The sequence below is a fragment of the Pan paniscus genome, chromosome 9, assembly GCF_029289425.2.
Source record: "Pan paniscus chromosome 9, NHGRI_mPanPan1-v2.0_pri, whole genome shotgun sequence".
Taxonomy (NCBI): domain Eukaryota; kingdom Metazoa; phylum Chordata; class Mammalia; order Primates; family Hominidae; genus Pan; species Pan paniscus.
In genome coordinates, this window is record NC_073258.2 from 62296624 (window position 1) to 62323151 (window position 26528).

The following is a 26528-nucleotide window of genomic DNA, read 5'->3' on the forward strand; positions in this document are numbered from 1 at the left end:
CAGGAACATGGCACCTCCCGAGCGGGCTGAGGACCAGACGCCCCCTCGTGGCATCCTGTGGCCTTGCATGCCATTGCTCTCAGTCCAGGACCAGGCAAACGCAGGCTCCAATAGGAAAACGGCTAAGAAAGAAAGCAGAAGAGTGGGAGAGGGAAGGTAAATACTCCCAGGGCCAGCCCTGGGGCGAGCGGGCAAGGGAGGGCTGACATCCAGACGGATGGGGCTTTGGGACGTGAATCACAGAGGCCCCTCCAGAGAGCACGATCTGAAGGCTGCAGAAGAGTTCAAGGCACCCACATGCAGCCACGTCTTCACTCAAACCCAGCAACACCACACCACATGTGACTCATCAAAGTTTATTATGGCAATTAATTACACAAACATACAGGCGGTCGGTCATCCAGCTCAGAAGCACTCAAACCAGTAGAGTCCATTAGTGATTTCTCTTTATAAATAACTTAGGAGAAGCAAGCACATTTGGTAAAGAACCGGCAGCGCTGACCTAGCGTCACGCGGATGGCACGTAGGCCGGGGAGGGGCAGGCACCAGAAGGTCAAGGTCCCTCCTTGGCCCCAGCAGCCCCGGGCCCACCAGATGCTGCGTCCTCAGGTAGTGGACATTTCAAGGCACATACAACTTCCTAAGCGATAGCAGCTCCAGGCTCTTCCCTGAGACCTGGTTTACCTCTGGAACAACCAAGTTAACACTCATCACACCCCCTTTGTCTATTGTATTCATTCTTATTACTGAACATGCCCCAAACCCCATAGTGCAGGGGGCTGCATATTAAACAGAGACATAATCCCCACCCTTTACATTCTGAAGACAGGGAGGTGCGAAAAAATTGCCCCTAATGTAGTGATGGTGTTTTTTAAAAAGCACCATTTGGGAAGTAAAGTTAGGGCCTCTTTTGATGCCTGTCTTAGGATGGACACTGGGGGTGGGAGGATTACATCAACAGAGTGAGAAGGGGAGGGGAAGGGAGGGGGCTGCTTGTGAATGAGATTCAAGGCACTAAAGGAGTGGATGGATGCGTGGGCCTCGGGCAAAGTCGCCCTAAAGTGGGGACCCCAGAGGAGAGAAGGGAGGGTGGCTGGGGAGGTGACCTGGCCCTCCAATCCTAAACAAGCCCCAATGTGACCACAATCTCCAGGGCTAGAGCTGCCCGCTTCCCTCTGGCCAGAGGGCCCAAGGCAGCCCCCTGGGTTCTCCAACCAGTGCAAGCAAGGTCTGGGGACAACCTTGACAACCCCCAGCCTTCTTGCTGGGCTGGCGCTGCTGCCACTCAAATAGGACATAGGACAAGCTTGTCTGACATCAGCTACTGGAGTTAAATTATGGCTTTATAGAACTCAAACCTGTTGTTTTTCCCAACTCTGTTCTCTCCCTCCAATCCAACCCCTGCCACAGTGCATGGGCAGGCTAGCCTTGAATGGACTGGACAGACACCAACAGCTGCATCCCTTGGCATGGGGCTCCATGTCAAATACGCCAAACCCCAGGGGAGATGGAGGGGGCTGGAGACCCGGGGCCTCCTCATAGAGATAACTCTGCACTGGGTTCAAATGGCCCTGAGTGCAGCCGCAAGTAGATGCTCATAAATGCGCACATGCGCTCACTCACACAGACACCGGCGAGAGGTGCTGGACTCCAGCCTGGCTAGCACCGCTGCAGCCAGGCACTGAAAGGAGGGGCTTCCAGGAGGACCTCTGGCCAGAAGGCCAGCAGTCACACCACCCAGTGCCTCGTCCCTCCAAGGCCTCTGGGTGCCGACGCAAGTCCACAGGGAGCACCAACGCCACTTCCAGTTGACCCTCGAATCTCGGCGATGGCTGGGCCAAAGGTTGAGCATGGGTGGGACTAGGGAGGGGCCGAGGGCCAGGAGTGTGTCTAATACCCAGGCCAGGCAGGCCCCGGGGGTGGTGGGAACCCATAGGGAGGGGCGGGCCCGGGGGGATAAGGGGGCTGCAGGGGCACTGAGGGCTGGGGCTGGCCTGGAAAGCTGGGGAGCTGAGGCTGTATTGGGTAGGGAGGTTTTCCTCCTGTTGCGGGGTATGGGGACTGTTGAGGATAACCAGGACTGGGGGCCCTGCCTCCCCCCAAGGGGTACCCAGGCCCAGAGGCACCAGTTGGGGTCCCAGGATAGCCCGGCCGGGGTGGCATGCTCCTCTGTGGGGACCAGGAGTAACCCGCAGCACCCCTGGGTCCAGGCTGGGCTGCCGGGTAAGTGGGGCCCAGAGGCCCGCTGTAGAAGGAGGGCTGGGACACTACTGGGAAAGGGGCCGGTGGCAGGGCTCCATGGGCAGTGGGGCCCACAGGCAGGCTGGGGGATGGGCTGTAGGGCAAAGGGTAGGGAGGCATGGCTGATGGTGGCTGCGGCTGCTCTTCAACCACAGGGGGTGTTCCCTGGGGGACTGGGCGCACCGGGGGTGGTGGACGGGGTGGAGGGGCATCGCCGGCCAGCTCCTGGGAAGCCCTGGGCTTCCTCACCACTTCCTGGAGCTTTTCCACGCGAACCCGGCGCAGGTGGGACAGCATCCTCATGGAGGAAAAATTCTCCAGGAACGTTTCCAGGGGCACCTCGCCCTCCAGGAACTTCTCGGCCATGGCCTGGAAGACATAAGGTCCAGTGACAACAGGGGCAGCTGGGATCAAGGCCTCTTGATTTTCCCCAGGGTCTGAGTTCAGCTGCAGCCCTCCCACCTCACGCCGCCTCAGGCACCCCCTCCTCTTCCCTGCCCATACGCCCCTTCTCACAGCTGACATATGGTACATGCACTGTCTCCCTCACTAGAATGTCAGTCCCTTGAGGGCGAGGACTGTCTCTGTCATGGTCACCTCTGTCCTGGCACCCTGGCATCATGCCAGGGCCACAGTGGCCACTGCATATATGTGCTGAACACCTGGATGAGCACTAGCCCAGGGACTGGGAGGGCCTAGAAGCTTCTTCCACCCAGACACAGAGTGGACAGCACCAGTTTGCCCACAGAGGCTGAAGAGGTGGCCGGAGGGAAGCAGGAAGCAGGGAGAGTGGAGTAGGGAGCTGGCCTCAGCCCCTGGGGGCCTCCTGCTGTGCTGCCCTACCATCCAGGGCTGCGAGCTGCCCTTGTCCACTGTCACCCGTTTCTGCTTCAGCTAGTGGGACTGGGTTCCTGTTATTTATACCCAAAAGGCCTCCCCAGGACTAAAGATGTCCTTCACCTCTGCCATCTACGAAAGCTCCCTTGTTCCATGCTTTGCAGACATCTGCTCCTCCTTCCAAGGCCCCCTGCTGCAGGGACTGACACCCCGTCCAGGGAAGAGGGGTGTCGCCTCGCCCTCTCACCTCGGACTCTTCTTCGATCTTCATGCCTTCCACCTGCAGAAGGTCTAACAAGGTCCCTGGCTGCAGTGCTGAAGAAAATTTCTCTGGAAGGGAGGGCAGAACGACTGACATTTGAAAAGTGCTTCCTGATTCAGTGTTAAAGGCACTTTGCATACCCTCTGTGTGCATCCAGGCCCAGCCACCACACCAGGGTCCACCAAAGGGTCCTTCTGGGTGGGCTTGATGAGCACTTTTGGTCCAGTTCCTTCCTGAGCAGAGAAGGGCCGGAATGAACCCAGCCTAGACCTTGGCCAAGCCTACCCTACGCCATCCTGGGATGGGAAATGACTCGGGCTTCAGAGCCCAACTGACCCAGTTCTGCCTGCCAGCCAGGGGAGTTACCTAACCTGAGTGTCAAGATTTCTCACCATCAAGACAAGGACCACCCTCCCACCTTCAAAGGTGACAGGTCCTGGGACACAGAGAGCCCAGAGCAGCTCAGGAACAGCTCAGTAAAGCACAGAAGCTGAGCTGCCAAGGGTAATGGCAGCAGCAAAGGATGCAGGCTGTCTCAATTCAAATCCCAATTCCACCTATTTCTAAGCTGGGTGACCTTAGTCAAGTTCTTGAATCTCTCTGAGCCTCATTTTTCTTACCTATAAAATGGAGTAACAACAGTACCCACCCTTCTATGGCTGTTGTGAAAAAATATGCATAAAGCACTTAGCACAGGGCTGGGAACACGGTGGGCCTCCGTCCAACCCTGAATGGGGACCCTGAGTTCACAGAGGAGCCACCCTACCCAGCTTTGCCTTCTGCTCCTGGCACCGCTCCACGAGCTTCCGGAGCTCCTGGTATTTATCCGAGAGGTTTGAGCGGCTGATCTCCAGGGGACCCTGGAACTCCAAGTTCCGCTCTGCCAGGCTCCGGTTGGTGGCCAGTGCCATCTCCCGTTCCAGCTGTAGGTCCTGGACCTAAAAGGGCAGGACAACAGAACCTAAGGAAAATGTCCATCACCCTTAACCTCCTGGCAGCCTGGGTCAGGGGCTTCGGGGGCACACTGCTCACCTTGGGGCGGAGAGGCTCATCCTTGGGGCAATACTCAGCCCTCAACTAGTCAGACAAAGCCAGGTTCAAACCCTGAATGAAGTACTCTGCGCCTCACTTAATCCTTAACCCACAGCCCACGAGGTGGAGACGCATGGGAACCTGGCGCTGAAGGTGAAGAGCTCGCCCAAGGCCACGTGATTGATATCCATGATGGAATGTGCAGAGCCCCAAGGAAGGGGTGGACCAATTTACATGAGAAAAAGCAGAGGCTTTCCAGGAGGGAGGGGATCAAAAGTCCCAATAACTTATCCCCAAGCTTCAGAGTCAAGAGACCTACCATGGTGGGCTCAGGTGGTCCTGGCCAGATGCACAGGCAAGACATATAATGAGGCCCCAAATAAAGTTATTGTGAGGGGTGAGACAGCCAGGCCCCTGGACCAGACCATGCCACTGACTTAGGAGAGACCTGGACCTGCCTCCTATGCCACACATGTGTCCTGCAGAGAAGCTGCACAGATGAGCCAGAGGGGCCACCCTGGACATTCCCTGCTGCAAACACTTCCCCAAGCCAAGCGGCACTTTACCCCTCTGCCAGGCTCTTCGTCGCTGCCAGCCAGTGAGACAGAAGCCAAGGCACCCTTGCCAGCTGTTGTGATGTGACGCCCCATGCATCCGCCAAGGAGTCCTCTTCCTAAGAGGAGGGCTGAGGAGTCAGACCTGCATGCTGAGCCAGCGGTGACAGTACACTGTCAGCAGCATGGGGCACCAGAAGAGAGGCCCCAGCACCCGCCACAGGGCGCAGGGAACAGCTCAGCAAGACTGACTCTAAGTTAGGCCCTCACTGTGCAGCTTCTCCACCATGGTCAGCATGTGACAGACCAAGCCAGACTGGCTCATGCCCCACGAGACATAGGAAGCCCGTGGGCATTCTGGAAGAGGCGGCTTCGGGGAAAGGCTACCCTTTCTGCTGTCCCAGCTACAGGGGCCGAGGTCCTGCACTCTGGGGCAGGCCCATTGCCTCTTCTTTGTGCTCCAGATTGGAAAGAGGGATACCACAGCTCCCTGCCCTCCCTGAGCCCTCCAGAGAAGGCTGCCAGGGTTCAGGGATGTAGGGCCCAGGGTCTGTCCAGCCTAGAGCCCACGCTGCTGCCTTCTACAGACATGGTCTCATTCTGTCGTCCAGAATGAGTGCAATGGCATGACCATAGGTCACTGCAGCCTCAAACTCCTGAGCTCGAGCAATATTCCCTTCTCAGCCTTTCCAGCAGCTGGGACTACAGGCACGCACCACCACGCCTGGCTAAGTTCTTTTATTTTCTGTAGAGATGGGGTTTCCCTACATTGCCCAGGCTGGCCTCAAACAATCCTCCCATCCCATCCTTCCAATAGCTGGGACTACAGGCACAAACCACCATACGTGACTCTCAATCTAATTTTTATTAGCCATGGAAACTTTACTTACATGGCTGACCCAGAGTGAAAGGCCTAAAGCCCTCCTGCTCACCCATCCCTTGCAGGGCCCCATGGATCCTCTGGCCTCCCTATAGGTCCACTGCCTTTTCCCTGCGTCTAAACCAACAAATCGACGCTGTATCATTTTCCCCTAAATCTTGCCCTACTTATTTCTGCTCCCTGTCCCCACAGCCTTCTTACATCTTTCTCCACGAAGTGGGTCAATGGGTAGAAACATATAGGTAGATAGAAGAAGTAAGTTCTAATGTTCAACAGCTGAGTAGGGTGACTATGGTCAGCAACAATGTATTGTATATTTCAAAGTAGCAAGAAGCGTAAAATGTTCCCAACACACAGAAACAACAAATACTCAAGGTGATGGAGACCCTAAATGCCCTGACCTTAATTACACATTCTTTTTTTTTTTTTTTTTTTTTTTTTTGAGACAGAGTTTCGCTCTGTTGCCCAGGCTGGAGTGCAATGGCGCGATCTCGGCTCACTTCAACCTCTGCCTCCTGGGTTCAAGCAATTCTCCTGCCTCAGCCTCCCTTGCTCCCTTGTAGCTGGGACTACAGGCACGTGCCACCACGCCTGGCTAATTTTTGTATTTTTAGTAGAGATGGGGTTTCACCATGTTGGCTAGGCTGCTCTCGAACTCCTGACCTCAGGTCTTCCACCCACCTCAGCCTCCCAAAGTGCTGGGATTACAGGCATGAGCCACCGCGCCCAGCCTGATCATCACACATTCTATGCATGCAACAAAGATTCTCATCTTCCCCATAAATATGCAAAATATGCATCAATTTAGAAAATTGCGTATCGATGCATATTAGGGGTTCAGTGTGAAGTCCTCCCAGTCACTGAAAAGAGGTCAGTAAGACTAAAAATAGGTAAATAAAAGATGTTTTCACATGTTTTGCTGCTTCTGAATTCAATCTGCCCTAGTATATTACTTTGGTGGAAATAAGCAGGAAGAATCTATACTCATACAGATATATAGCTAGAAAAGGAAGGAGTCGCTACTAACCTTTATAGATAATTATCAATTTTCTTTGAATCTACAGCAAAACTCAACAAGAAGTATCTTAATAGTTCTTCAAAGTTGCTATGTAAAATTTAGAAATTAGCCAGGTGTGGTGGTGTGCACCTGTAGTCCCAGCTACTTGGGAGGCTGAGGTGGGAGGATTGTTTGAGTTCAGGAGGTGGAGGCTGCAGTGAGCCATGATGGCGCCATTGCACTCCAGCCTGGGTGACAAAGTAAGACCCTGCCTAAAAAAACAAAAATTAAAAAAAGTTGCAAAGTGGGAGATAAAACCATTTTGACTAACTTTCCTTAATAAGTTACGGTGTTTCCCTTCTATATCTGGCCCCCAACCCAAAGCAGCTCCCCTCCACACACCCCTCTATGCACACTCTTCTACACGGAGAGAGCCCCTGCCAACTCCCTTCTCTCCTAGCCGTGTCCATGTCCATGTCTCGAACTAATAGAGAGCTCCTGTCTCTTCTCACAATCCCACTGTGACTCAATGACTGTCTTATAGCCCACGATAAAAAAGTTTGCCAATGGTCTGAAGTCTAAGTGGCTTGTCCTGCTTCATTTCTACCTGATCCACGAGTGTTTTTTCCCCTCAGAGAGTTCAGATCGATGGGACAGGTGTGGCTGCACACCACAAAATTCAAGTGCCTTCTGCCCAAGAGGTCGCTTCTGCTCACATTTTCCATGATTCTCTGCTTTGTCACGATTCTGTCAGCCTGCTCAGCTCTGCACACTCTAGAAGCAGGCCTTGGGCTTCCCATGGCACCATGCTCACAGTGCTTAATATGTGACAAAGGAACGCAGGCAGAGCTGCACTGTGCCCAGCACCAGGCTGGGCAGGAGCAACGCCCTGGCAGAGCTCACAGCCTCACAAGCCATTTGAGTCAGCCCCGGGGCTTCGACAAGCAAGCTTTGCTCCACGTCCTTGCTGAGGACTAAAAAAGCCCTAGGGTGGCAGGATGTGGCCCACGGTGTCCACCTCTCCTCACAATCTGCCCACCAGGAGATCTTTTCAACCCAATGTTCAGTCACCTCCAACACCAGTTAAGATTCCTCACTTAGGCAGTAGAGCAGGCAGCAGGCAGCAAGAGCATAAGCAGGAACAGGAGCAGGGGACTCACCGGCCTGGCGCCCCCCATGGCATGGAAGCACGGAGACACTGGATGGGGGGACGTCATTATTTTTTTCAAAATACAAGTTCACAGAAGAGACACACCATACCTGCTCATCCGTGCAAGTAAACATGTACTCCAAATGCAAATCAAAGGAGCTGGCATTGCTTGCATGCGTGTCTCTCCCTCACATTAGGGATAGGAAGCGGGAGCTTCCAGCACAACGGATGAGCTGCAGCCACTCAATGGGTGACCGTGGGTATTTCTGGCTGTGTGGCCTGACCTCTCCCATCTCACAGGGGACATCCCAGGGTCACAGGAGATGCTAGGGGCAGGGAATGTCCTTTATTAAGTGTAAATCTCTGCACAAGCAGGATTCTGTTTCTTTCCTCAAGGACTCTGTGATTAAGAACTAGAGGATTAGGGGCCAGTTATGAGGAGAAACAGGATCAAATGGGAGACGAGCTAGATCTCAGCCCAAGAATGGCTCCTAGAAGCCTTAGAGTCACCTGGAGATATGGGATCGCACAAGGCTCTTGGGGAAAAGTGGGTACAAAACCATACCAGTGCTTTGAGGAGCTGCCTCCAGATTTGGGCTGGAACGACAGTGTGGGGACTCCTGGGGTATCTGGGTCCTGGGAAGGCACCAGGAGGCAGTGGACTCCCCAGCACTCCCAAGAACTCCCAGGAACTGGTCTGAAGCCTCAGGGATTCCTCTGAGTCCAAACCAGGATGAAGTTCACAGAAAAGGGAGATGAATTTGGCCAAAACTTCCAATAAGCCAGCATCCTTAAAAAGCGCCTCTTAACAAGCCTCATCTGCTGGCCTCTGTTGGGTCCCATACCAGCCTCCCTCTACCTCAGGGGACTCCAGGGCCAGCTGGTCAATCGCCTCCGAGTCATTCTGCAACTCCTCCAGCTCCTGCAGGGTCTTATCCTTCAGCGTCTCCATCCTTCCCTGTGAACACAGTGACACCAAAGTAACGAACAGGCAGCCCAAGACGAAGGGACCCCCGAGCCTGTATATATGATTTATCAAAAACAAACTGGAGTTTTCCTGCGATAATACCACTCCACCGGGAGGCTCGAGGAGAGGCAGAGATCTCTGAGAGCACATTCCTGCGGCTCAGCCCACCCACTCCCCAGGGAGATCAAGGAGCTGCTCCCTCCACCCTCTCATGAGCAACAGGATATGTGAAAGTACTTGCAACCAGAAGCAAAACCACAATCCTCGGGTGCTAGATGGAGCTCCCCAAGGAGCAGAGAGGAAAAGGCAGGAGGAGAGGGCCAGGCAGCAGGGATGGAGACTAAGTTTGGCCCAAGGCTGCCCGCAAGCACTGATGCCATCATGCCCTCTGGTAGGTGTCTATTTCTGTCTGAACCAGAAATACACCAAGCTCCACACATGGGGGCTTTGCTGGCTTCAACATCACTGGTTCAACTATGTCACTGCTTGTTATATTTAGTGCTCCAGAAACCTCAGGTTTCCCTCCAGAATTCCCCTTAACTGCAGCCCTCTCCATGTGCCACCAAAATGGACTGTCATATGCGCATCCTCATAGAAGCAGGAAAAAAAAAAAAATCAGCCATTTGGCCTAGCAGGCAATCAGGAAGGAAAGAAATTGACCGACCCAAAGAGGACATCGCTTTGACAGAGAGCTAGTGTCAGCGGCCCTCTCCCTGTCACTCTGCCTAGAGGGCCATCGATTGTCTGTGTGGTAGATGGGTCACAGCCAGGCCCAGGAGGGAACCCCAGGGACTGAAGAGAGGAAGCACAAATACACCCGGCACCTGCTTCCTTTCTGCTGACAGGGTCCTCCATTTTCATCTGGTTTGTATCTCTTCCAGAGGTGCATTCCATAGCTTTTTTTTTTTTTTTTTTTTTTTTTTTGGAGACATGGTCTGGCTCTGTTGCTCAGGCTGGAAAGCAATGGTGCAAACAGGGCTCACTGCAGCCTTGATCTCCTGGGCTCAAATGATCCTCCCACCTCAACCTCCCGATAGCTGGCACTATAGGTGTGCGTTACCACCTCCAGCTAATTTTTAAATTTTTTGTAGAGACAGGGTCTCACTATTTTGACCAGGCTGGTCTCGAACTACTGGGCTCAAACAATTGGGCTCACTGCAGCCTTGATCTCCTGGGCTCAAATGATCCTCCCACCTCAACCTCCCGATAGCTGGCACTATAGGTGTGCGTTACCACCTCCAGCTAATTTTTAAATTTTTTGTAGAGACAGGGTCTCACTATTTTGACCAGGCTGGTCTCGAACTACTGGGCTCAAACAATTCTCCTGCCTTGGCCTCCCAAGGTGCTGGGATTACAGGTGTGTGCCACCATGTCCAGCTCCATAGCTTTAATGTTGGTTTTTCTCATCACAAAGATTATGTTAGTTTTCAAAAGATTCCAGCACCACAGAAATCTAGGGTCCTCCACAGCCCACCTGCACCAGCACTCAGCTAGGGTGAGCCAAGGCTGACAACCCAGCTGAGAAAGCGTTCTAGAATCAAGGACCAAGGTTACAGCTGTGTGGTCAGATGCAACCTTCTCCAGGTCTCAGTTTCCCCATTTGCAGTAGGAAGCGAACGGCATCTCCTAGGGCCATCAGAAAGGTAAGAGGAGGACTGAGAAACGACCACATGTTCCCATGTACCAGGAAGTCCCAGTGCACTCCTCAGGGGACCCCCCCACCACCCACTCAAGGGTGCCCTGGTTGAAACAACAAATCATATGGCCACTGATAAAGAACTATCCATATAGGGACGAGACCAGTATTTGTTATGTCTTGAGGGTTAAAAGTGGCCCCCAACCTCTAAGCAGGGATTGCCAAACTTCAGTGTGCACCTGAATTCCAGCAAAGCTCACTGACCATACAGGTGGCCAGCCCCTCCCATAGAGCTCTGCATTAGTAGGTCAGGGCAGGGCCCGGAAATCCGGAATCCCTCCTGGAGAGACTGACACAGTTGGTCCAGGGCCAGATTTTGAGAAGATGACAGCTCCATGCCAGTCCTATCACAGTGGAGACCCCTGGTTTCTGAGTACAGGCAACATCAGTTTTCCCTGAGCTGTTCTCCCCTTACGAGGAGAGGTAGCAGCAGCCATGTCATATGCAGACAGGGTATCAGAAAGGTTACAGTCACAGCCAGCAAACAGCAGAGCCAAAATTCAAACCTGCATTCTGTCCACACCTCACCTTACCGCTCCAAAACCCTTGGTCTAAAAGCCCCAGAGCCAGGTCGGACACGGTGGCTCACACCTGTAATCCCAACACTTTGGGAGACCAAGGTAGGAGGCTCATTTGCAGCCAGGAGGTCAAGACCAGCCTAGGCAATATAGCATCTGATTGTAAAAATTGTAAAATGAAATAAAATAATGAAAATAAGTAAAAGCTGGGCCAGGTGCAGTGGCTTATGCCTATAATCCCAGCACTTTGGAAGGCCAAGGTAGGCAGATCACCTGAGGTCAGGAGTTCGCGACCAGCCTAGCCAACATGTTGAAACCCTGTCTCTACTGAAAATACAAAATTAGCCCGGCATGGTGGCACACACTTGTAATCCCAGTTACTCCGGAGGCCCAGGCACCAGAATCACTTGAACCTGGGAGGCGGAGGTTACAGTGAGCAGAGATCATGCCACTGCACTCCAGCCTGGGCAACCGAGCAAGACTCGGTCTCAAAAAAAAAAAAAGAAAAGAAAGTAAGTAAAAGCTAGAGCTAGAGCAGGGAAAGAGCAGCCTGCAGATGGCCTGGGCTGGAGCAGAACCCTGGGAGGAACACTGGCAGCACACCCCAAATCCAAACCCAAATGAGCTGGCCACAAGCAGGAGCAACATTGTGAAGATACCGAAACACATCAGGGGCACAGGCTCCAGCCAGCCAGAGACAGTTCAAGTCCAGGCCCTGCCCCTCGCACAGGTGGAACCTCCCTGAGCCTTGAATTCTTCACCTGTAAAATAAGACTCACAACAGCCCCTCCCTCACAGGGCGGGTGCGAGGTCCAATGGGATAGCACAGGCGGTGCTGGCTCGGTGCCAGGCCTGGCCTGGAACAGAACTTGCAGGGCCACAGCAGCTGCACCCATATCGGCTCCACCCAAGGGGAGGCCCGCCACTGAGCATCTGCTCACTCCTGCAGTCAGGGCTGAGCACTGCAGGTGCAGCCAGGTGGAGGATGGAAGCTCTGTCGCAGGCAGCTAGCTGACCACACACAAACAGCACAGTCAGCACCGCCATCTGTGAAAGCACCCAGCAGGTTCAGGACTCAGTCTCATACACGGAGGTCTCCACACGTGGGCAGGCCCCGAGAAGAGCCGAGATTCCCTGGGACAGGCACCAACTCCCCTCCAGCTGCTTACCACGGGAGGTGCCACCAGATGTTTGACAAGTATCACTTTTAATAAGGTAACACAGCCTCCAACAACACATCGCAAACTTTTGGGTCTCAGGACCCCTTTTCACTCTCAATGTTAAGGAGGACTCCAAAGAGTTTTGTTTATGTGGATTATAGCTATCAGTATTTACCATGTTAGAAATTAAAAGGGGAAGAAAAATTTTTTTCAAACAGGGTCTCGCTCTATCGCTCAGGCTAGAGTGCAATGGCATGATCTCAGCTCACTTCAGCCTTAATCTCCCAGACTCAAGCAATCCTCCCACCTCAGCCTCCTAAGTAAACCGGACTACAGGCATGTGCCGCCACACCCAGCTAATTTTTTCAAATGTTTTGTAAAGATGGGGTCTCACTGTTTGATCCAGGTTGGTCTCAAACTCCTGTACTCAAGTAATCCTCCCGCCTTGACCTCCCAAAGTGCTGGGATAACAGGTGTGAGCCACCACACCCAGAAGAGAAATTTTTAAAATACAAGAATACACAAACACTACCTTCCATTAGCTGCCAGAATGATGACATGATCATGGGTCATGCAGCCTCTGAAAACTGCACTGTATACTCATGCAAGAAAAGAGAGTGAGGAAAAAAAATAATGTCTCAGAATGATTATGAAAACTACTCTAACCTCATGGATGGCCTGAAAGGGTCTCTGGAAACCTCCAGGAGTCCCCCTGAAACACACTTTGAGAGCCACTGGTCTAGAGGTTAAGAGATGAGACTCTGGGGCCGGACTGCCTCGGTATGAACCCATCTCTGCCACTTACTGTGTCATCTAACCCCTTTGTGCCTCAGTTTCTCAATCTGTAAAACAGAGTGGCGTGCGGAACATAGTAAGTACCACTAAGCATTTGCTGCTATGAGGACCCTGGCAACCATCTTAGACAGTGGGCGTCAATATCACCCCAACCTCACAGGGGAGGCTGGGAGAGGTGACGTTACTTGCCCAAGGTCATGCAGTTTGGAATGAAAATGCCTTTACAGGTCCAGGGATTCTCAACATGTGCCTCATGGAGTCCCTGAGTCCTAAGTCCTCCTCCAGACCTAGAACTGTAGAATCTCCAGGATTCTTAATGTTTTTTTTTTTTTTTTTTTTTAGACGGAGTCTTGTTCTGTCACCCAGGCTGGAGTGCAGTGGCACAATCTCAGCTCACTGTAACCTCTACCTCCCGGGTTCAAGCAATTCTCCTGCCTCAGCCTCTTGAGGATTACAGGTGCCTGACACTAGCCTGGCTAATTTTTGTATTTTTAGTAGAGATGGGGGTTTCACCATGTTGGCCAGGCTGATCTTGAACTCCTGACCTCAAGTGATCCACCTGCCTCAGTGCTGGGATTACAGGTGTGAGCCACTGTGCCCAGCCAATTCTTTTTTTTTTTTTTGAGACGGAGTTTCGCTCTTGTTGCCCAGGCTGGAGTGCAATGGCACAATCTTGGCTCACGGCAACCTCCGCTTCCCGGGTTCAAGTGATTCTCCGGCCTCAGCCTCCCCAGTAGCTGGGATTACAGGCATGCAACACCACGCCCAGCTAATTTTGTATTTTTAGTAGAGACAGAGTTTCTCCATGTTGGTCAGGCTGGTCTCGAACTCCTGACCTCAAATGATCCACCTGCCTCAGCCTCCCAAAGTGCTGGGATTACAGGCGTGAGCCACCACGCCTGGCCGATTCTTAATTTTTTTTTTTTTTTTTTTTTTGAGACGGAGTCTGGCTCTGTCGCCCAGGCTGGGGTGCAATGGCGCGATCTTGGCTCACTGCAAGCTCCGCCTTCCTGGGTTGACGCCATTCTCCTGCCTCAGCCTCCCGAGTAGCTGGGACTACAGGAGCCGCCACCACGCCCGGCTAATTTTTTTATATTTTTAGTAGAGACGGGGTTTCACCGTGCTAGCCAGGATGGTCTCGATCTCCTGACCTGGTGATCCACCCACCTCGGCCTCCCAAAGTGCTGGGATTACAGGCATGAGCCATCGCACCCAGCCAATTCTTAATTTTTAATGAAGTTTTCATTTTAACTAGGCTACCTGGGTCTGACTAGTTTGGCATCTATTATCTTATTTTCCCCTTTCCCCAACACTCTGGGGGAACTCAGGGGGAGGCAACCCCATCTGACAGAGGAAAAGCAAAGACCCCGGGGGAGGAAGGGCCTTGTCACCCAGTCACCGCAGAAGCAGGAGGAGAACGCAGGCAGTGTTTTTTCTATACGGTGAGTCCCCACCAGGACCCCAAGGGCACTTCCTAAGGCTTGGCTCTGTGTGGGCACGGCAGGACAGGTGACACCCAGGTGCACAAGACAGGGGTCTTCATGCCAGGATTTAGGCTTCAGATTTGCAGTGACGTGACAATGCACATCACAGAGGGAGGCAGCGTCACATACGGTCAAGACCAAGAGGCGGAATGTCACAGCCACAGCTCATGAGATGTGCCCAAGCTCTGGCCAGCTCGGCAGGGGAGATTCATGTGAAAACAGTGCCTGCCACGATGTCAAGCTTCTAACAGGCCAGGAGTCCCCGCTACATGGAGGCTGAGTCTGGGAAGGAGACCGGAGGCCTCCACCAAGCTGCTACCTCCTCTGCTCATGGGGCTCCCATTTCAGAAGGCACTGCTGGCATGTGCCAGACAAACATGTCCCAAATGAGGAGTGCTCAGGACCTTACTCCCAACTTTGCCAAATAGCTGGAGGTCAGATGTTCGTTTTGGGACTCAACTTTCCTTATCTGTAAAATGGGCAAACAAACCCTTACATGGCTCTTTTCTTCTGAAATCAAAGCCCTCTGTACTATCACACTGGTCTTTAATTGAAACAATAAATAAAGAGATCAAAGCCCTCTGTAAACTCTCCCGTTAATTTACATAACCTCTCTAGTATGTAAAGCCAGCATGAGCTTAAGTGCTTCCTATTTCAGAGATAAAATGAATCCCAGAAAGAAGCAGGAAGGATACTGCCCCACTGTGCGGGTGTTTTCATTTCACCAACATCTTTGCCCCACCTGCTCGGCCCATCAGAGGGGTGCAGTGAGGATAAGGTGTTTAGCCATAAGGCCCGAGATCCAGAGATTAGGAGCCCACGCAAGCACGCCAATTATCCCATCCCTCCCTGTCCCTGCCTCCGGGTTGGGGACGCCCACCTCACCGCCCTCATACAGCATCTCAGGCTGGGCAGGCAAGTGCCACCTTGTGGGGTTTACCACAGCATCACCCACCCTTGGAAATGACAGGTCCCTTTCTCTCACCAATGCCACAGCCATCACCTGCTCCTCAGAGCCATCAGCGAGGCTGGAAGCAGCAAGCACTTCCCTGGGTCCCTAATATGGAGAAGGGAGAACAGGAAACTCTTTTGCCCACAGCCCACAGAGCTGCTAAGAAGGTGCCCTTGAAGCTTGGCCATCCACTGCTGGTGGTGTCTGACTCCATCACCCAACGCAAGGGACAAGTCCAAAGTGACACTTCTCAGAGTGACCCCAGCCACCGCATATGTCTCAAAGTAGAGAACTAGGGGGTTCCTGAGATGTCCTTCGGGGACCCAGAGTCCATGGGCTTTTGTTTCTGGAGGGTGTGACGAGTCCAACTACCTGGGCCCCTCAGTACCAGAGCCCTGGCCCAGAGCCCCTCCCACTGCCAAGATGCCCGGGAGGATGCAGCACTGCTCTAGTCACCCCCAGAGTTTGCTGCGCACGAGTAGGGAGTTGTTGAGGGTGAGAATAAATCGACCCCTTGAAGACAAGGAGAATGTCTCACTCATCTTCGTCAACCCAAGCCCAGCAGACTGGCTGTCAGATAGCTCACAAAAACGTTTGCCCAAAAAGTGATGGAGACAGGAAGGAGAGAACAAGTCATTGAAGACGTGGGGACAGAGAACGGGCATTCTTCCCCTCACCCCCGCCTGCTCGCATTTCTCCACTCCCTTAATGAATCAATACTTATGAAGCAATTGCATTTGCCAAGAATACTGTGAGACCCACATCAAAGGAGGAAGGATAATGGGGGCAGCAGGATGTGAGCAAATATTTGGGGGGTTCTTACTATGAGCCAGACATGGCATTCACAGGTAAGAGCTGATCCTAACTCTCAAGTAACTCAGTTTCATTTTAAAAAGTCAAAAATACTCACAATAATTCATCATGAATACAGATGAGAGCAGCGTAACAGAGGCAGAGACCAACGGAGTGAGGAGGAGAGATGGGCCGCTCTGTGGGCCTGGAAAGCTTGGCCACAGGGGCCTGCGCATGCCATGCCAGGAGCAGCACAGCCCAGGCGGGAGCCACTGCAGATCCAAGGGGCTGGGAGGGGAGGAGGAGGGAGGGCTGCGGGGCAGGCGGCTGCACAGGTTCACAGGTACAGCAGAAAACACCTTTTCTGGGGCGATATCATCAACTCGAAAGTGATCTGGCTGGGAGGGAACAAGGTGAGAAAGCTATGCGTGAGCCAGTCTGCGTTCCTTGCACAGAGAAGAGGAACAGTGCCCCTGGTTCCTCACTACCAGCCCCTGAGAAGGAAGAACACTTGCTTTTGTTTTTTCCTTTTGCTTTTTAAAGTTGTCTCTCTGCAGTTTTCACCCCCACCAGAGGTCCCAACCCCAGTGGCCTACAAAGGCCAGGCTGGTAGTAGGAGGCCAAGCGACAGGCAGAGTGTGTATGGCTGGAAAGCGGCCCTGGTGATTCTAGGCCCCTCCTGCAGCCTTGCCAGCTTCCCCAGACCCATCAGCTCTCCAAAGGGAAGCCAGAAATCTACATCTAGGTGCATCTTCCCATTTTTAAATTTCAACTCAAAGTTGTGAGAAACTGGGTGGGCCATCAAAACCCACAATTCAGGTGTGACCTGAATTGATGCCATATCCTCTATGGGAGACAAGTGCAAGGGTACAGATCACAGAAAAGGGGGTGGGGCAGAGGGGAGAGGTGATAAAGACATCCCACAAGAATCCTGGAGCCCCACCATTTGCCACAATGCACTGAAAGGAGGTTGGGGTGGGGGCACAGGCTGAACTCGCTGGAGCTTTGCTATCAGAACCAAGGAAGCAGCATTTCTGGGTGCAGCCGGACCAGCCAACTGGCACCTGTTGCTTTGATCTCTGGTCTCAACTTCTTTCCATTACTTTATATCTTGACTAAATCGATCCCACAGGTCTTGAGCACAGGGTACACGATCTGGTAAAAGATAGCACAGGGCCAGTGGATTTACGCCAAAGGCAGCGCCACGTCCCCAGCAAGGGAGGCCACAGAACTTCCTAGCAGACCGGGGTGGAAGGGGAACTCTGGGGAGGGTTCAAACTTGGGGCAGCCTTCCAGATCTGTTTTTATCGGGGAAAAAAAAAGTCATGCAATGATGGTTTTCCTCAACAAGCTAATCAGCTCAAAAACAAATTGTTTCCACTGATCAGAGATCCTTTCCAAGGATAACCTTCAACAACAACAAAAAAAGCTGGACTGCAAAATGCAGCATTTTCTAGACAGTGAGGGCACTGAGATGAGAGTGTGGCATGCCAGCCCTAGAGACAACTTGCACTGCCCCTCACCCCTTGCCGCTAAGTGGTTCATGCCAACTCTCCCCCCAGATTCTGTGTCTGGACAGAATTCTGTCCTGTGCAGACATGGAATTTGAAAACAGATGCCTTGAGTTTGTGCCTTGGCTCCACAGCTCTTTAACTGTGTGACCTTAATCAAGTCCTTTAACCTCGGTTTCCTTAATGGGGCACCATGATGATAATCCCACCTTAGGGGTTGCTGTGTGGCTCAGATAAGCGAACAGCCCAAAAAGAGCTTTGCAAACTCCTGAGCACTGAACAAATATAAATTATTCCACCTCCTGGCGTTACTCCTGCAACCCCTGGGCTGCAATCTTGTGTCAAGTGAAATGGCTGCTGAGATCCTGCAGGAGGATTCCAGCCTCCACCAGCTCCAGCACCTGGGAGCTGAAGCACGGCTCCCAGCACTCCCCTCGCCTTACCAGACAACACTTACTTGCCAGTGACCTCTAGCCCGAAATCACACTGCAAGAAGAGCTGTGACGTCCCTTGGTTTCTTACAAATTCCCCACATCCACCTATGGTACCAGAAGAAGCTGTTACCAGGGCAACTTGCAAAGTCCAACCTGCACATGTTAAAAAGGAACTGGCCCCATCTTACCCCATATGTCAGAAACACCTGCTGTTGCCTTAGAAACCTTCCTAATCATGCTGCTGAATGAGGAAATATTTGCAGGCCTGATCTGGTTTTCTTTTCCTGGAATGATTCCAGCTGTGCGTCCAAGTACCAGACTCTTTTGTTTCCTGACTTCCCACAGGAGGTTAAAAAAAAAAAAAATCAAATCATCAAGTTCTTCTCACCTGATCCAAAGCAGCACTGAACTGACTTTCCCCACAAGTGGAAAAGTTACAGTGTAAACCATGGAGAGGAAGGTGTTTTTAGTTTTCATTTTTTTGCATTTTTAGTTTTCTTTTTTTTCTTGTAAGAGATGAAGGACTCGCTCTGTCACTCTGTTGCCCAGGCTAGAGTGCAATGCAAAAGTAGCTCACTTCACAGCCTCAAACTCTTGGGCTCAAGCAATCCACCTCACTTCCCAAGTAGCTGGGAGTCCAGGCCTGTGCCACTGCCCCCAGATGGCTTTCATCCTTTCTAAGGAATTGCTGGGGTTGGGGCTGGGTTGGGGTTGGAGATTCCTCCCACCCACCAGGGATAAATAGTTAAGACTACGTGAAGAGGGGCCAGGCGCGGTGGCTCACGCCTGTAATCCCAGCACTTTGGGAGGCCAAGGCGGGCGGACCACGAGGTCAGGAGATCAAGACCATCCTAGCTAACATGGTGAAACCCCATATTTATCTACTAAAAATACAAAAAAATTAGCTGGGCGTGGTGGCACACGCCTGTAGTCCCAGCTACTCAGGAGGCTGAGGCAGGAGAATGGCATGAACCCAGGAGACAGAGCTTGCAGTGAGCCGAGATCGCGCCACTGCATCCCAGCCTCGGCGACAGAGCGAGACTCCATCTCAAAGTAAACAAACAAACAAAAAAGACTAAGTGAAGAGGCTTTGGAGATAAAAACTCCTAGATTTCAATCCCATCCTGACCTTTCACTAGCTATATCACCATGGGCACATTATTCAGCCTTTCTCTGTTTCTCATTTGTAAAATGGGGCTAATACTACCAACATCATGGGGTTGTAAGGATTAAATGAGAATTAAACAAGACCACCAAGCAGCAGGTCTGGCACCAGGCAGTATTAATTCCCACTCCCTCACAACTTATTGTTAGGAAATGCTGCCTGTCAACTGTGCCAGGCGGCCAGCTAGGTCTAGAACCAGAGGACTCTGAAAGAGCTGATCCTGGACGGAAGCAAAGGATGTGGCTCCAAACAAGCTCCAAACCAATCTAGACAAGAGTCCTCAAACATAAGCATACATAGGGGGAATGTACAATCTCTCATAGGGAAATTGCTTCATGAAGGAAACTGTCATCTTTACATAAATATTTACATAACAACTGAATGCTCCTCAATCCACTGAAAAACTCCATCTGACCCCCCTTTGTCCAGAGGCAGGGCCGTCAAGTGAGAAGACTCAAGAATAATAAGCCCATTCACTGTGCCAAATGGTGGGAGGCACCCAGAGTGGCAGAAGACTTCAGGAAATTAAGCCACTCGGCTGGCTGGGAGGCTCTATCAGCACGCAGCAGGCTGCAGAGCCCAGCACTCACACCCTGCCCCCTAGGTCGCTGGCTTGGCTTTGCTGACCCAGTCCATCCCCTAAAGGGACTCCTCCCGAACCTGCTGAACCTCCACACACACCTGCATTCCAGCATTCCTAGATCTCCACTCCTCTCACTCTTCAACCAGACTTTCCCCCCAGCTTCCGTTTCTATCAGTGACTTCAGCTCCTGGCCCTGACTTCCAGGTCAGCTCAGACATGTGGGTCCCCCCCACCCCTGATGTCCAATCACCAAGTTTTAGCTAGTCAGTGTTCCAAAGGCTCTCACACACACCCATCCCTGCCCTATGCAGGCTGCAAACTAGTCTTCCCATCTCCAGGGTCTCTTTCTCACAACCATCCCACCAGGCTCCCCAGATGAATGTGTCCTATCATGCTGCTTCCCTAAGGCTGGCTGTCTTGCCCCCCTCCTCCCCTCACCGCCCCCACCTGTCAATGGGTGGCGGCGGGAGGGGTCGAGTAGCCTAACCAGTCTGGACAAGACACCTCCCTCCTCTGCCCATTTGCCCGGTTTGGCCTAATCCTGTCACTTTCAACCTTTTTCAAAGGAGTTTTGTTTTTTTTTTTTCCAAACAGAACATTTAATCCAAACCCTACTGCACAGAACACTTCACAACACATATGCTCTGGGCAAACGGGTCGGGGGGAGCCCTGTTCTCACAGCTCAGTTTCCCTCTTGACCTAGAGTTGGCCCCTGAGACCACCGCCCTAACCCCCTACCCCTGCTGCTCCCAACCCTCACCAGCCCCTCCCCTGGTCCCCTCCTCCACTCCCTTTCAGCTGTGATGTCTTGCCAGCAGCGTAGAGTGTGGGGAGTCATCAAACCAGGCCTTACCGCCTCCTGCCCAGTTGCCCTCCAGAGCCTCACTGTCCCATCAGTGTCAGGAACTGTGACAGGCCCTGCGTCTGAGGTTTAGAGGCCGCTCACAGTTCAGAGGCTGGCCCGGGTGTTCCGTACACAGCAACTAAGGTAATCCTCACCACTCCTAAGCTGCTGTCCATCCTCAGGCTTTTCTCATTTTAAATAGGAGAAAACTGAAGTTCTGTGCCTGCCCACAGTTTCCCAGGGAGGAAACGCAGAGCCTGAACTGCAGCAGAGCCCGTCCAGCTTCACGGCCCACGCGCCTCACTGTGCTCGGCTGCCTCGATCAAGTCTACAACCACAGAACACCAGGCCTGGCTCTGGGGACCAACTTCATCAATGGTCATTGGTACGGATATCTTCAACTAGACCCCTGAAGAGTAGGATCTGTTCTATTTTGTTCAGAACCCAGCATGATGCTGTCCTAACAAATACTAAAGTGGTAACTACTCTCCTTCACCAGCCCTCAGACTAAAGTCCAAACAGATGTACCGGCCCAGGAGCCCCGGCAGCACAGGAGCAGTGCCTCCTTTGAAACTCAGCTCTGCAGGGGAGACCCAGGGATTAAAGGCTCTGAATCTGTAAGGCAGACAGCCCTGCACTCTTGCTTACTGTCTGGGGAGACCTTGGGTGGGTAATTTAAAATCTCTGTGCCTCAGTGTCTTCTATAAGATGGAGCTTTTGTAAGGAGGAATTGAGTTTCATGCCTAGAAAGTCTAAAGTCTGGCTCTCAGGCAGGGATCAATAAACAGTCACTCGTGATTTCTATCACTGTAGCTGAGGGCAGACACTCAGCCCATTCTTACCTCTGCAACTCAAGCACTTCCCGTGTCAACGCAGGACAGAGAATTTAAGATTCCTCCAGAGCTGGCATCAGTCAACAGAGGAACATAACTCCAAAGGCTGGATGTAATCAGACCAACAGCATTCAGCGTCAATCAAAATGACGGCCAAGAAACAGGTGATTTAATAGGTAGCCGGTTTTTGAAACTTCCTGACAGTAAAGCCAAGCCACTCGGCAAGGCCTCTTCTTTCTTTGGCCCATGACTGACTTGAAAAGGAAAACATACTGACTTCACACCAACTTCCACTTGTATCTCCTTTGTCCCTACTGTTCAGATGACTCGGAAAGGATTTCAATCTGCAGCTGTCCATCCTCCCCCAGCCCACTTCTAATCTGCACAGAGCAAGCTGAGCAAGTGGATTCAACTGTCCCTTTAAGGAGGGATCAAGAGGAAGGTCAAGGCAAAGGACAAACATCCAGGAGTGTGCAGCGGTCATGCAAGGTGTGTCTGTTCAAAGCCCAAGATGATAAGACCGCTGTACTCACTGAGGTTTGGCCATCCTACGCTGACATAAAGTGGGGCAGCTGCAGACCCTACCCCTGCCAGTGATAAGCCAGACCCAGAACTTCCGGATCCAGTGGAATCATCCACAGGCAGACAGGTATAGCCACAGAAAAAGAGAAACCAAGCCAGGGCCTTCTCAAATCAATTCTTGACTCAGGCAGGAATCCACGAAGGCCATTATCAAACAAAGGGTGGCAAAGCTGTATCCATGACCACACTGAGCTCTGGACTCATTTTCATCCTTGTACAGAAAGTCTGCCCTAAGCCCGCCTTGGCCCTCTCCAGCCCTCTTCTACATCCCCCAGTAACCTCGAGAGAACACTATCAGAGCTCCCATGGCTCCCCAGCATTTGGTATTATGTTCCAAATCTTGTGCTCCTCAGCTTGGTATACAACGCCTTGTATCAGCTGACCCCGAGCCTCTATTTCTCCATGGGTTGCTCACTCCATCCCAACTCTTTCTGTTCTACCTACTAGTCCCAGAACAAAAACCACACTTCCAGTCACTTGACATATATTGATCTCTAAACAGCAGTAAGACAGGGATCCTGTCCGGCAAGGAATTCGCAGCACAGGCTTCTCCGCCTTTGCTCTTGCTCTCCACTCTGCCTGGAATACTCTTTCCTACACTTTCCCCATCTAGAAAATGCCTGCTCCATCCCTCAAAAGCCAGCAACTCTCTAAAGCTTTCCTTGCTTCTTCCTCCCAAAGAGTTCATCCTGCCTTCCATGGTACTCTGTACACAGCACATAGCATTTCTTATTTAGGAATCAGCATGCTTGTCCAGCAAGAGTGTGAGCTCCCCAAGGGCACAGCCCATGTCGTGTTTGTTTCTGCATCCCAGCGCCTAGGTCAACACTGGGCACATATAAGGTGATATGGTTTGGCTCGGTGCCCCTGCCCAAATCTCATCTTGAATTGTAATCCTCATAATCCCCACAGGTGGAGGGAGGGACCTAGTGGGAGGTGATTAGATCATGGGGGCGGTTCCCCCATGCTGTTCTCGTGACAGTGAATGAGGTCTCATGAGCTATGATGGTTTTATAAGTGTTTGACAGTTTATCCTACAGACACTGTCTCACCTGCCGCCATTAAGACGAACGCACTTCACCTTCTGCCATGATTGTAACTTTCCTGAGGCCTCCCAAACATGCAGAAGTGTGAGTCAATTAAACCTCTTTCCTTTATTAGTTACCCAGTCTTGGGCAGTTCTTTTTATTATAGCAGTGTGAAAAAACGGACTAATACACCAGGCATCCAAGGAATGCTGACTGGACAGGGACTTCCACTTTTGGCTAATGTGGAGGGAGAGGCACTAGATTTATTCTCCTGCCACAAAAAACTAAAAAGCCAGACAAAGCCAAACAAAACACATAAAATGATAGTTTGTAAACATTGGACATCAGACAGCACAGAAGAGTGAACCCTGACAGTGGGAAACAACCAAGCTGAGTGCTATAGCTGCTCCAAGTTACTCCTAGAGGGACTCCGGGCCCAAGACACAGGCAGTGGAGGAGAGGAATTCACACTCCAGGGAGGCCAGGGTAGCCAGAGTTCACAGGGCAGAGTACCAGAGAGGAAAGGGCCACACAGAGAACCCAGAAACCTACAGAGGGTCCCCCTCCAGTTCTCAGCTGCTACTGATCTATACCAGTCCAAGGCAACAATCCTTGGAGCTCAAACTGAAACAGAAATAGTCTTGCGTGCCCACCAGCCACAGTGGAAAAACCTCATCATTCACAGGACATTGGTAAAGTACTAAGGACAGAATTGCCTTGGTAGTGAGGAAAAATCAGGCCTGGGCCTAAGGCTGTTCTGCTTCCAACTAACAAACCTTGAGAGCAGCTTTAAAGAATCAAACTGTTCCCAAGTAACTTAACAGTGTCCTAAAACAATGCCAGGAACATTTCTAGAAATACAAAAATATCCAGCACCCCACAAGGTAAAATTCACAACATCTGATATACAATAAAAAATTACCAGACATACAAAGAAGCAAGAAAATAAGACCCATAATGAGGGAAGCAATAGAAACAGACCCAAAAAATACACAGATAATGGAATTAGTAGGCAAGGACATTAAAACAGTTCCTAAAACTATTTTCCATATGTCCAAGAAGCTAAAAGAAAGATTAAGCATGTTAGAGACAGGGAAGATATTTAAAAGACCCAAATCAAACTTCTAGAGATGAAAACTACAATGTCTGTGATAAAAAGTATACTGAAAGGTAATATCAGCAGATTAGACAATGCAGAAGAGACCAGTGAATTTGAAGAAAGAGCAATAGAAACTAACCAGAACAAACCACAGAGAGAAAAGAAAAAGGGACTACTGGGAAAAATGAATGATCAGAGAGCTATGGAACAACCTCTAGCACCCTTACATACATGTAACTGGAGTCCCCGAAAGAGAGGAAAGAGAAAAGGGAATAAAAAAAATATTTGCAGAATTACTGACTGAAAAATTTCCAAATCTGATGAAAGCTATAAACCCACAAATCCAAAAAACTCAATGAACCCAAGCACAAAACACACGAAGAAAATTACACTACACAAAAGCACATCATCATTACATTGTTTAAACTCAGTTAGAAAAGCAGTTAGGGCCAGGCACAGTGGCTCACACCTGCAATCTCAGCACTTTGGAAGGCCGAGGTGGGAGGATCGCTTGAGCCCAGGAGTTTTCGACCACCCTGGGCAACATAGTGAGACCCTGTCTCTACAAAAAATAAAAAATTTGCCTGGCATGGTGGCACACTCCTGTGGTCCCAACTACTTGGGAGGCTGAAGTGGGAGGATCCCTCGAGCCCAGAAGTTTGAGGCTGCAGTGAGCTATGATCACGCCACTGCACTCTGGCCTGGATGACAGAGTGAGACTCTGTCTCCAAAAAAAAAAAGGCGGGGGGACAGGGAGAAAGAAAAGCAGTTATAAGGAGAAAAGATACATTACAAACAGAAGAGCAAAAAGTAAAAATAAACAGACCAGGTGTGGTGGCTCATGCTTGTAATCTCACCACTTTGGGAAGCTGATGCCGTAGGATCACTTGAGGCCAGGAAGTCAAGACCAGCCTGAGCAACATAGCAAGACCCTATCTCTACAAAAATAAAGAATAATCATTAAAAAACAACTACCCAGGCATGGTGATACACACCTGTAGTCTTAGCTACTAGGGACCCTGAGGTGGGAGGATCACTTGAGCCCAGAAGTTTGAGGCCACAGTGAGCTATGATCACGCCACTGCACTCTGGCCTGGATGAGAGAGTGAGATTCTGCCTCTTAAAAAGCAAGAAGAAAAAAGGAAAGAAAAATAGCAGACTACTGATATGAAACAATGCAAGCAGAAGACACTGGAACATCTTTAAAGCACTGAAAAAAAAAATAGTTAATCCAGAATTCTATACAGGGAAAATGCCTTCCAAAAACAAAGCCAAAATAAAGACTTCTCTAGACACCCAAAAGCTGAAAGAATCCATCACTAACAGACCAGCACCACAAGAAATGTTAAAAGGACGTCCTCAAGTCAGAAGGAACATGAAACAAGATAGAAATGTGGATCTACATGAAGGAATAAAGAGCACCAAAAATGTTAAACGAACAAGTAAATATAAAAGAACTTTACATTTTAATCTCCTTAAAAAATAATTGACTATTTAAAGCAAAAATAACAATGTGTTATGGGATTTATGGCACGTGTAGAACAGGTGACAACAATACAAAGTCCAGGAGGAAGGAAATGAAAGTAAACTATTGCAAGATTCTTACACTAAAGTGGTATAATATCGCTTGAAGATAGGCTGTAGCAAATTAAAGATGCATACTATATACCTTAAAGCAACCACTAAAAAAAGTGTTCGAATTAATGAACCAACAAAGGAAACAAAGTGGAATCATAAAAATTATTCAATCCCAAAGAAGTCATAAAAAAGGAAAAAGGGAACAAAGCACATGGGACAAGTTGAAAACAAATAGCAAGAAGGTAGATTTAAACTCAACCATATCAATAACCACATTAAATCTAAATAGTCTTAACGCCCCAATTAAAATGCAGCTTGTGAGATTGGATTAAAAAGCAACCCCCGGCCAGGTGCGGTTGTTCACGCCTGTAAACCCGTCACTTTGGGAGGGGTGGGTAGATAACTTAAGGTCAGGAGTTCAAGACTAGCCTAGCCAACATGGTGAAATCCCGTCACTACTAAAAATACCAAAAAATTAGCTGGGCATGGTAGGTACACGCCTGTAATCCCAGCTCTCAGGAAGCTGAGGCATGAGAATCATTTGAACCCAGGAG

General features: G+C 50.8%; 1 protein-coding gene across 6 annotated transcripts in view; it reads right to left on the reverse strand.

Annotated features, from left to right (window-relative positions):
- Positions 1–342: 342 nt before the first annotated feature.
- The window catches only part of VPS37C (VPS37C subunit of ESCRT-I), a 36777-nt gene continuing 10591 nt past the window's right edge, over positions 343–26528 (reverse strand). For 3 of the 6 annotated variants that reach the window (XM_055094387.2, XM_003826322.5, XM_003826323.4), the window contains exons 2-5: positions 8813–8911; positions 4107–4278; positions 3326–3408; positions 343–2610 (exon numbers count right to left, since the gene is read on the reverse strand). In XM_055094387.2, coding sequence (XP_054950362.1) covers positions 1891–2610; positions 3326–3408; positions 4107–4278; positions 8813–8905 — 1068 coding nt within the window. In that variant the 5' untranslated portion in view covers positions 8906–8911 and the 3' untranslated portion in view covers positions 343–1890. Of the gene's footprint in view, positions 2611–3325; positions 3409–4106; positions 4279–8812; positions 8912–16435; positions 16716–18285; positions 18374–26528 lie in introns of those variants that run through there. The other 3 variants (XM_063608492.1, XM_034932729.3, XM_055094388.2) reach the window with 3 other exon arrangements.